The 11,427-nt window shown below is 45.2% G+C and overlaps 1 protein-coding gene across 1 annotated transcript in view; it reads right to left on the bottom strand.

Moving 5' to 3' along the window:
* IGFBP7 (insulin like growth factor binding protein 7) overlaps positions 1-11,427 on the bottom strand; it is a 30,818-nt gene that overhangs the window by 166 nt on the left and 19,225 nt on the right. The window contains exons 2-4 of the mRNA XM_061635145.1: positions 5,760-5,869; positions 2,576-2,692; positions 737-863 (exon numbers count right to left, since the gene is read on the bottom strand). Coding sequence (XP_061491129.1) covers positions 737-863; positions 2,576-2,692; positions 5,760-5,869 — 354 coding nt within the window. The remainder of the gene's footprint in view (positions 1-736; positions 864-2,575; positions 2,693-5,759; positions 5,870-11,427) is intronic.

The raw sequence follows: 11,427 nt of genomic DNA, 5'->3' as shown, positions 1-11,427 counted from the left end.
CTGCAAAGAAATAAATGCCATACATTCAGGAAGATTGTTTTCCTTGAAATGTATATTAGAGAACTGAGAAGCTCTACAAGTTCAGTGCATTTCCTTGAAGCAATAAAAAAATCTTAATTTAAGGAGTATCTGTAAAAGTGCCCCCAGTAATAGCTAAAGAAGGTATATAGGCTGTAGCTGCAAGAGCATGATTGCTTGTCTTTACCTGGGACCCCTTGCAAGCAACACTGAACGTTGAAGAAGCCACTGCTCATGCATGCTTCTCCATACCAGGTTCTTTTTACAACCTCCTGCAGGACTGCAATCACCAGTGAGAACTACTTTTCCGCTTCTCTCTCTTCTTGTCTTCCTCACTAAGTTGGCATGGGAAGAAAGGAGACGGATCCAGACATAATGGGTGGGAGACTGTCCCACCCTCTTGATGGCTTTGTCTTGTGTCTATTAAAGACTATGGTTTCACAAATGTTTGACATTTAAGAACCACCACTGAAACCCTATTCATATTTTTCTTAATTTTTGTAGGAAGTTTTAAACATAACCATTCATGATACACTACAAAAGTCAACCAGACCCATCTTTTATATCCGCTCTCGTGTTTGCTTTCTTTTTGCTATTGGCCTTACTATGGCAAGGCGCGCTCTCTCTCTCTCTCTCTCTCTCTCTCTCTCTCTCTCTCTCACTCACTCACTCACTCACTCACACTCACACACACACACACACACACACACCCACTTGCCTTTTTTTGTAGGTATTTCATGTAAAGAATTAACTACAGTAATTCTTGAAGAAGCTGTAGCCTCTCCTTTTGAGTTCAGTGCATGGCACTCATATTCTCCAGCATCGTCTTTGGTCAAAGGGGATATCTGTTGAAACAGAATCGTGACACTTGGCCACATCATGAACACTTTTAAATAGCCGAGCCCCAAATCGGTTAACCATAAGTCAGTTCCCAGATGAACAATTTGAACAACCTCACTTGTTAGAATAAGGAATGGAAAGCATCCAGATGCTAATGTTTGAACTTCTCTTTCTAGCTCCCAAAGTTCAGCCCTACGTTTCTTGATGCATTTTTTTTTGTGGGGGTGGGAGAGAACAGAGTGGACATGGGGTCTTTAGATGAGGAAATATGTGTTTGTTTTGTATCTTTCTTGAAAAGACCTGCAGCAAGCCTCTGCAAGCAGCTTTGAAGGCCGCTCATCTAGATGGAAAAATCTGTTCTCAAACTTAGTTTTATGGTATGGATCCAAAGTCCCCCTGTGGGAGCAGCAGGCATTTCGTCTTGTGCAGAGGCAATTCACCCACCCACCCCTCCGCACGCACACCCTGCATACCATTCTGCACCATCCCAACTCTCACACGTTTGACGAGAAGGACAAGAAAGTCCCAGTGAATTCATGCATAGCGCTACATATTGTTCTTTGGATCCAAGCCATGATTTGTAGTCCACCGTTCCACTCTCCAGACTTCTAATGAAATTATAGTATCTAATGCATATTAAATCTGCAATCAGCAGTAAATTGTTTTTTAACAGCGGGCATTCAAAATAGGCTGTCATAAATGGCAAGTTCTATCGTCTAAAGGCCCCTAAGCAGGGCTGGCTCTCTGAATGTCTCTGGAGGCAATTCCAACAGGAAAGGTACCACCATGCAAAAAACCCACCTTGCTCCCTACTTAAAGTTGTCAAACCCACTTCAGAAGACAAAGGATCTGGAGTATACTTTTATTTATATATTTGGTTTATTCATTTTATGTAACAATTTGTATGCTGCTTAATCATAAAAGTCTGTAAGTGGTTTGTCCATTATACAGAGCATGCATTTGAATGAAGATATTCTCCAAAACAGCAAGCTGCCAGAGTGCCAAACTTCACTCAAACAACAGCAAAAGTGATTTACAAACTTCTCTTTCTGCAGATGACACGTTCCAAAATACTCCTATATTGCAGACCAAGTGTTGGGAGCCCTTTTCAGTCCAGGGGATGTGTTCCCTCATGGGCAACCCTCCAGGGACTGAATGCCAGTGGTAGATGGGGCCAGAGGCAAAAGTGGGTTAACCTTGTGTACAGCCGGCTATGTTCAAGGCTTGCAAAAGTCAGAGGTTTATCATACCTGGGATGGCTAACTTGAGCCCTTCTGCATGTTGCTGGGCCACAAACTCCTGTCACTTGTGACAACTGGATTCCAACAACTTCTGGGGGGGGGCACAGATTAACCACTGTTCTATTACAAGCAAGCAGGTAAAGGTTGCACGCTCATGGACATTTGGCACCCTAGAAAGGCATAATCTCATTCCCTCACTATACATTTTCTCAAGGTGCCATGATTCATCCCAGCCCTGAGTCTGTAAAGCAGCCTTTCCCAACCAGTGTGCCTCCAGATGTTGTTGGACCACAACTCCCATCAGCCTCAGCCAGCATTGCCAATGGTCAGGAAAGATGGGAGTTGTGGTCCAACAACATCTGGAGGCACACTGGTTGGGAAAGGCTGCTGTAAAGTCTTATTTCTTCCCTGAAAGACACTGTAATTTAATCAACATAATTCAAATTGTCTCAGTTGGTGAGAGAACTAGCACTTACCAATACCCAACCAGTCACTTCATGTTTCTCAGGACCACCACGAGTCTGGATGGCTAAATTGTCCCGATCTCCTGGAAGAAGTTCCATTCTTTGGACGCCATATTGTCCCTTTATTATCTGGCAGATAGGAGGGTAGGGAAAGGTTAGGGTTAAATGGGAGATCCCCCCCCAAAAAATATCTCTGGATTATCCAAGTACCTAATTTCCCTCCCCAAACAAGCAAATGGGAGTTTCCAAAGTAAAGACTTTACCAGTCTGTGTGCAGTCACTTGTCTTATTGGTTCTTCCTGTGTTGGCAAGAAGACTAGGGTGTGGCACAATATGGCCTAGCTGCCGGTGTGACATTACCTATATACACCTATCTTTCTCCTGTTTCCCAACCAGCCATACCTGCATTGCTATTGGGAAGATAAAACCCACCTCTGTAGGTCTCAGGCAATGTGGGAGGAGATGGTCCTTTAGGTATCCGAGGTCCAAACTATTTATGACTTTAAAGGCAATAATTAGGATTTTGCATTGTGCCCAAAAATGAACTGGGATCCAGTAGAGCTGTTGTAAAATAAGTGTCACAAACTCCCAAAGACAAGTATTCATCAAAATCCTTGCTGCCACATTCTTGACCAGCTGAAGTATCCAATGACTTTTCAAAGACAGTTCCATGTAGATTTCATTGCAGCAATCTGGCCCAGAGGTAACTAGGGCACATCTCATTGTGGCCAGATCTGAACTTCATATGAATGGGCACGGTTGGCATGCCAGCCTAAGCTATACAAAAGCACACCTGGCCACGGCTGCTACCTGAGCACATAGGAGCACAGCTGGATGTCAAGGGGAGTGCTCCCCCATCCAAAACAGGCATAATTCCTATTCCATGGCTAAGGGTCTGCTGGAAACAAGAAAGGTTGGGAACCAAGGATTTCTGACACAACACTCAGGCTCTCAGCCATAACAAACCAAACCAAGGGCACTTTTGTTATATTAAAGCAGCAGCTTCCCTCTGTCTGATTCTTTGTCTTCCTTTCTGCTCCCACATGATGGCAGACAACAGAATGGCAAAAGATTGCTAAAATCCTTACAAAGTATTTATTTTATTACATTTATATACCGCCCCATAGCCAAAGCTCTCTGGGTGGTTTACAGCAATTAAAAACAATAAAAACAAATATACAAATTTAAAAACACAAAAAACAATTTAAAAACACATGCTAAAATGTCTGGGAGAAGAGGAAAGTCTTGACCTGGAGCCGAAAAGATAACAGTGTTGGCTCCAGGCGCACCTCATAAAAGAGATCATTCCATAATTTGGAGGCCACCACTGAGAAGGTCCTCTCCCTTGTTGCCAGACTCCCAGCTTCCCTCCGAGTATGCACCTGGAGGAGGGCCTTAGATGTTGAACGTAGTGTACGGGTGGGTTCATGTCGGGAGAGGTGGTCCATCATGGATTGTGGTCCTAAGCCGTGTAAGGCTTTATAGGTTAAAACCAGCACCTTGAATCAAGCTCGGAAACGTACAGGCAGCCAATGCAAGTGGGCCAGAATTGGTTTTATATGTTCAAACCATCTGGTCCCTGTTACCAATCTGGCCGCTGCATTTTGCACAAGCTGCAGCTTCCGAACCGTCTTCAAAGGCAGCCCCACACAGAGCGCATTGCAGTAATCTAGCTTGGAGGTTACCAGAGCGTGGACAACTGAAGCCAGGTTATCCCTGTTCAGATAGGGGGGTAGCTGGGCCACCAACCGAAGTTGGTAGAAGACACTCCGTGCCACCGAGGCTACTTGAGCCTCAAGTGACAGAGATGGTTCTAGGAGAACCCCCAAGCTATGAACCTGCTCCTTCAGGGGCAGTGCGACCGCATCCAGGACAGGTTGGACATCCACCATCTGGTCAGAAGAACCACCCTCTAGCAGCATCTCAGTCTTGTCTGGATTGAGCCTCAGTTTATTAGCCCTCATCCAGTCCATGGTGGCAGCCAGGCACTGGTTCAGCCCATTGACAGCCTCACCTGAAGAAGATGAAAAGGAGAAATAGAGCTGCGTGTCATCAGCATACTGATGGCAATGCACTCCAAAGCTCCGGATGACCGCACCCAACGGTTTCATGTAGATGTTGAACAGCATGGGGGACAGAACTGACCCCTGCGGAACCCCATACTGGAGAGTCCAGGGTGCCGAGCAATGTTCCCCAAGCACCACCTTCTGGAGGTGACCTGCCAAGTAGGAGCGGAACCACCTCAATGCGGTACCTCCCACTCCCAACTCAGCCAGTCTTCCCAGAAGGATACCATGGTTGATGGTATCGAAAGCCGCTGAGAGATCAAGGAGAATCAACAGAGTCACACTCCCCCTGTCTCTCTCCCCGCAGAGGTCATCATACAGGGCGACCAAGGCTGTTTCCGTGCCAAAACCAGGCCTGAAACCTGACTGAAATGGATCCAGATAATTGGTCTCATCCAAGAGACCAAGTATTTACATGTTTCCAAAGCCCCCAGAACACACTCGAGCTCATACACATTCCTTAATACTTCTGACTCTTCCCTACAAAGGCCCTAATATGGTAAAGTACAACGGAGCTGGTTTTGGAAGGATAAACAGAAATGAAACCCAGAACTTGCAGAAAAAGTAACTGAAAAAAGGTGCTGGGAGTTTCTCTTATTCTAATCCACAAAACTACATAATCCCTTTTAGAGATGGTACCTTTACATTTACAAATTACTGCTGTTCAAAGCCTCCCCTTTCAGTAATCTAAATTATACTTGCAAAGCTCTGAGAGTGTTTGCCTTGGCAATGCACTTGAATTTCCCCTTCTCCAGCCCTCATTCTTGTTTTGTCATATTTTGTTCTCATCCTCTCTGCCTGTGGAGCGCCTTTATGATAACTTTTTGCTGTGGGTAAGTGCTCAAAAATTATTTTCCCAATTGCCTAAATTCTCCTATTGCCCTTCTGTGTCCCTTTGCATATCATTATTACCGATCAGGCTAGCACAAAAATAACACAATCCACCAAGACGTTCCGCATGACAAGTAATGAATCAGTGAGAGCTTGTGCAGGAGATCTTGGTGGTGCGTTTGTGCAGATCTCAGGAGAACTTGCCAGTGCTTTGGTGTAGCTCCTATATACTTCAGTGAGCTTGCAGAAGAGAACTTCCTTGTGGATCATTTTCAAAAATTACATAAAAAATCACTGACCTTGTTCCAGGTAAGTACTGGGGTTGGAACTCCAATGACCTCACAACTCAGGAAAACCTGGGCCCTGGTGACGTTCCAGATGTCTTTTGGGGGTGTCACAATGGATGGTCCTAGAAAAAAGAGAAAGTCAGAAAGATAGGTGATGCATGCAGTAAATTACAGGGCAAAGTATCAAGATGCGTTTTTTTAAAAAAATTAACAAACAATATGCCATCTAGTTAATCTTGAGATATTAGCGGTTTTGTTTCATTGTTGATCAATCCAACAAGAAACATGGTCTCCCTCAAGTCAGAAAAATTTACTATATCTAAAAGCCAAAGAACCACACAACTAATTCCATGTGGTCAGGGCAGCTGTAGCCTATTATTTCTCAAACAGTACTTGCCACACACATTTTGAAACGAACAGGACTTTCAGAAGCAGTTTGGGATATGGGTGCAGGGTGTGTGCTGGTTTGCTGTTCAAAGAAAAAAATGTAAAAAAATATCCCAGAGTGCAATTCCTGATCCCTTGGGTGCAGCTGAAGAAGGTCTTTGGGTTCTGACCTATGCCTATGTTCCTCCTGGTTGTGACACTGTAGGTACAGCTAGCGCTACAGCTACCCTGTAAAAAAACATACTTTATTTGACAAAGCATCTGCCTTTTACCCAAATGTGCATAGGTACCTTTGTGAGGCTCAGGTAGGCAAGCAGGTACAAAATCAACCTGCACAAATTACATCGGATTAAAAAAGGAGGGGTTGTAAGGAACGCTGTTTCTTCAACAAACACAAAAGGAACACGCATAGTGATGATATAAGCATAGGCTATGATCCAAAGATATGTTTGTGGCCTTCCACACATGCACAGCAGTTTTACAGCTTGCCCTTTATGGCAGCGGCTACTTGCACCCCAGAAACGTCAGTGGTCAGGAGACTCTTCAGAATAGCACCCTATGAGGTATAAGTGGCTGCCTCAGAAGGGAAATCAGCATTAAGTGCCCATCCCTTATGGGCATATGGAAGCACAATGTGGGCACCTCTGGATCCCAGAATGAGTATCAAGCACTTAAAGGTGAGAATAATCTTACAAAACAATGGCTAGGATGATGGATCCAAAGAACTGGTATGGGGCTCCATGCATGAACAAGGAGTTTCCCGCCCTCCTTGATCTTGTAACCTCGAGCACACCCTCAAAAGCAACTCCTGAGTAATGGAGGGACCCTCCAGAACTGAGTGCGATGCAGCCAGGTGTGTGTGTGTGATTGGAAATGCTTTCTCTTGGCGGATGGGACCTTTTGGATTCAAGACGATGGGATAGTTAAATGGCAGGTGACACAATACAAAATAATTTTCTAAATTCACATGGTATTGTGCTAGAAAAAAAATCAACATTCCCATTTTGGCATGAGCTTTTTTAAAACCCAAAATTCTCCAGTGTGCTGAACACTCAGGTTAACAAAGGGCCAATCCACTTGCTCATGCCATGGTCTTATTAATGAGCATATAATTATTACACACCCACCAACAGCACCCAGGCACCAATAAGTTCCTCACAGTGTATTGACAGAGAACAGTTCCTATATAATGGTCGTTCATTTTAGAGGCTTTCTTGTATAGTGTTGACTTTTCAGCAGCGTTCTGAATCTTAATAGATGCAAATACTTTTGTTCTTGCAATTCATTCCGGGAAGCTCTGTTGTATAATTTGAACAGCAAAGACACAGCCTTCAGCCCTTGACTGAAGAAGTGCTTTTTTAAGGCATCAGCCTCTCAAAGCAAGCAACTGCTCAGGAAATTTCCCAGCATTTAGTTGTTGTTCTCCCTTGTGCGATAAAGCTTCAAAGTCAAAACCAGCTTGCTGTGCTCTTCATAGAAATCTTTACCTTAAGCGTATTACAGGGCCCCTCCAAACTGGTCTGTGTTTTTTGTGGGCATATTCTGTGACATGTCATTGACACAATCACAGTGTAGTGGTGAATGTACACTGAACTGTCCACACATCATTCTGCTTTAATAGTCACTCTGCGATGCCTTCCCCAACGTTATTGCATTTTTGACTTCTGGAGGGGCACTACCGCACACCAAAACAGGACAAAAAATAAAGTGGAACATTGGTGATATAAAAAGGTACAGGATGTTAGCAGGAGGTTATGGGACATGCACTGAATGGAAGGGAAGCAGTATGACTTCCCTGAAACATTTGCACGTGAAAACAGGATTGAAAGCATGATCACGCCACCCCAATACCATCATCAGCACAAATCATCATGGATGAACACAATAAAAAGGATGCCTGAAAGAGGCCACTGACTTGTTAACGCACCATCTCTCAGGTGGCTGATTGTCACTGGGTGGCAAGACAACACCCAGCTTCTTAGAGGAATTCAGCCACATTATGAGGAATGATCGTATCAGTTTCGACATAGTCTTTGAGAGTGGGGCGGGGGGAGAGGATCCTTCCTGTGTCCAGTCTGAAATGTCAACTTCATCCAAGCAGCAGAGTTGGGAGAGCAAAGAGGAGCAGCTGTTTCCTGTGTGTCAGCACTGCCATACCATTGCTGTAATCTGCCATACAGTCTCCCTGTGCACAATCACTTTCAATACAAGGGAAGGGCCTCGGCGTTCAGAAAGATCAACAAATACAGAGGTTGCATTTTTAAATAAAATAAAATAAAGATATGGTAATTTCCCCTAAGAAACATTTTAAATTGTATGCCTGGGCAAAAGAGTTTCTTCCCACCCTAAGCTACTGTGATGCTGCTAACGTATGAACATTGCCCGAGGATTCCCGGTCAAAAACATAACCAAGTCCTAGGAGAAAAATGGTTCTTGAACTGCTCCCAAGTTTTTGTGTAGCATGGAACACTGTGCTGTGCTTGAGATCGCAAGCTAGAGTTACAAGCGTCTTTCTTTGGCTAGCGAAGTTGGATAGGTTGCGACCCTTTGTTCTATTTTGCTTGCATCTGCTTCAACGCTGGAGAGGAAGTGTGTCCCTGGGGGTACATAATTGCCTAATCACCATGGGAAGAGACAGACCTTCAGATGCAAATCTTCATGAGGAAGGACTGCCAACCCAAGGCATCCAAGAATCGTGAGTCAGACAGCCCTGGACTGAAAGGCTGAATGAAAGATATGAGAATTTCATAAAAATAACATGGCCTGCGTCTGAAATGTTTGCCTGTCTTGTCTACTTGGCATGATCTTAGGGGCAGTGGCCCAACAGTGACATGTCAGATCCTTCTCCTTGGAAAAGGACCTTCCTTCTTAACCTTAGACTTCATCTGATGCTGCAGTCAGGGCTGGCCCGAGATATTTCAGTGCCTCAGGAAAACATAAATAGATCCCCACACCACCATGCAAACACAAATTAATACAGAGCACAAGCCATGATGGTGTGCATGTGCAGATCCCATTTATTTCAGTGAGGAATGCACAGGAGAATTCCATATCCCACAGGTCAGAGACACTTGCCTCCTGCTGTGCCCTCTGTGGCAACTGCCCTGCTGGCTCCAACTTCCCTGGCTCTCTTTGGGATGCAGACTAGTCCCTCGCTTCCATTCCAGCTGTAAGACGTGTACAAATATGTATGAGAAGACTGACACTCTGCTTTGTGAAAGTTAATTTAGGGTTCGTATCTTCCCAACAGGGTCAAAGTAGTGTACAAATAACCCCACAAAACCCTGTGAAATCACATATCACGGGCATAAGGTCCCAGGTTCAATCCCTGGATCTCCAGCTCAAAGAAGCTCAGAAAGCAGGCCAGGGAAAAGCCTCTCCTTGAAACCCGAGGAAGCTACTGACAGTCGAAAGGCCTCAGAGGACAACAGTCTGACTCTTTTAATAATTCTTTTAATATTAAGATTTCAGACACAGCAGAGTTGAGGAACCTCAAGCCCCCGGGGACTGAATGCAGCCCCCCCCTCATACTCTCACCAGGCCGTACTCCTCCATGAGTTTTTTTGTCTGATTAGAATGTGTCCTTGAACTATGATTTAATAATATTTGCCTGGATGGAGAGATGTGTGCATGTTTAGAAACCTCTAGTTTTTGCATGGCTGGAATGTAGCCTTCTGTACAAAAGTACGAGTTGCACCCATTGCTCTGCCCGCTTTTCTGAACTCGCTCAATTTTGCCCTTCCCCCCCCCCCAAATGGCATGCAGCCGCTGGAAGGTTACTCATGAGGTAATGTAGCCCTTTGGCTGAAAAAAGTTCACATTTACCCAAACGAGGGCCTAAAAGAGTACCTTCCTGATTATCAACCGTCTTGAGCCCTATGATCAGCGGAGGGTGCCCTGTTGGTGGTGCCACCGCTGGAGGTTGCCTGGTTGGTAATGACCCATGACAGGGCCTTCTCGGTGGTGGCTCCCTGTTTGTAGAATGTCCTCCCTAGTGAGGTGCATCAGTGTCCCTCAGCAACTTGTAGGAGAAATGTTACAAATATTCCTGTTTGTCAGCTTTGCAGGGGAGACTGAGTGCCAAAACTATGGTGCCAGATCCTGACTGCTGGCGACCCTGGTTTGTGAGACATGCCCCTTGTGCTCTGTTAAAATCTTGTTAGGGTGAGTTGCTAGAACTGTCTGTTCTTCAGGGATCAGCTTCCTCCCCAGTGTCTCTAGAAGTTAGAGACAGTGAGTGGGGGAGGATGACCCTTGACTTGAGTATATATGCATGTATATATATGCCCATTGGCACTAATGCATCATGTAGTGCACAGGCTACTACTATTCACACACTGCAGCTAGCAGGGTTAACTGTTAAGTGAGCTTTATTGCAGAAGAAACAATGTGACACTACACAAGGTACCCCTGTGACAGTTCAGAGGACATGTGCGGGTCAGAGACCATGGTCAGATGCTACACAAGTTGGCATCATTGTGATCTAAGCAATGAGCTGAGACAGAAATTCAGGGACCAGGTTGAGAGTTTGTTAGGAGAAACAATGGCCATGTCCGCATGTTACACTAAGCCAAATTGTGGCTTAGCACAAATGTGCAGGCTCCTGGGGAGGAGATTGCTACCACTTTGCTGATTCAACAGTACATGGCAGCTAAGCCAGGGTTTGGCTTAGCATGTCATTTGACACTGGGATCATGGTTAAGCTCTCTCTCCAGTAACCATGAGCTGTAAAAAGGTAAAGGTATCCCCGCACTTATAGTGCGAGTCGTTTCCGACTCTTAGGGTGACGTCTTGCGATGTTTACTAGGCAGACCGTATATATGGGGTGGGATTGCCAGTTCCTTCCCCGGCCTTTCTTTACCCCCCAGCACATGCCGGGTACTCATTTTACCGACCACGGATGGATGGAAGGCTGAGTGGACCTCGACCGCTTTTACCGGAGATTCGACTTCCTCCTTCCGTTGGAATCGAACTCTGGCCGTGAGCAGAGCTTCGGCTGCGTTACTGCCGCTTACCACTCTGCGCCATGGAGGACCATGAGCTGTAGCCAAGTGTTATTTCTAACAAATTCTAACAAATGCGGACTAGTTGCTTACGGAAGAAGGACGCCCTCCGGTATCCTTCCGTTACCATTGGTTTAAATGCAACTTGTGTCAGTTTTGGGATACTTTAGACTACTTTAAAGACCTCTGACCTTTGTCTCTGTTCCTTGTACGATGAGGAGGAAGCCCACAATATGCTGAACAGCCTTCCCAAGGCACAAAGGAATTTAGACCTGAATGGACCCTCTGGG

Source organism: Rhineura floridana, chromosome 1 (genome assembly GCF_030035675.1).
Source record: "Rhineura floridana isolate rRhiFlo1 chromosome 1, rRhiFlo1.hap2, whole genome shotgun sequence".
Classification (NCBI taxonomy): domain Eukaryota; kingdom Metazoa; phylum Chordata; class Lepidosauria; order Squamata; family Rhineuridae; genus Rhineura; species Rhineura floridana.
Note: the sequence above shows the minus strand (reverse complement) of the source record. Positions and strands in the feature narration are given on the sequence as shown.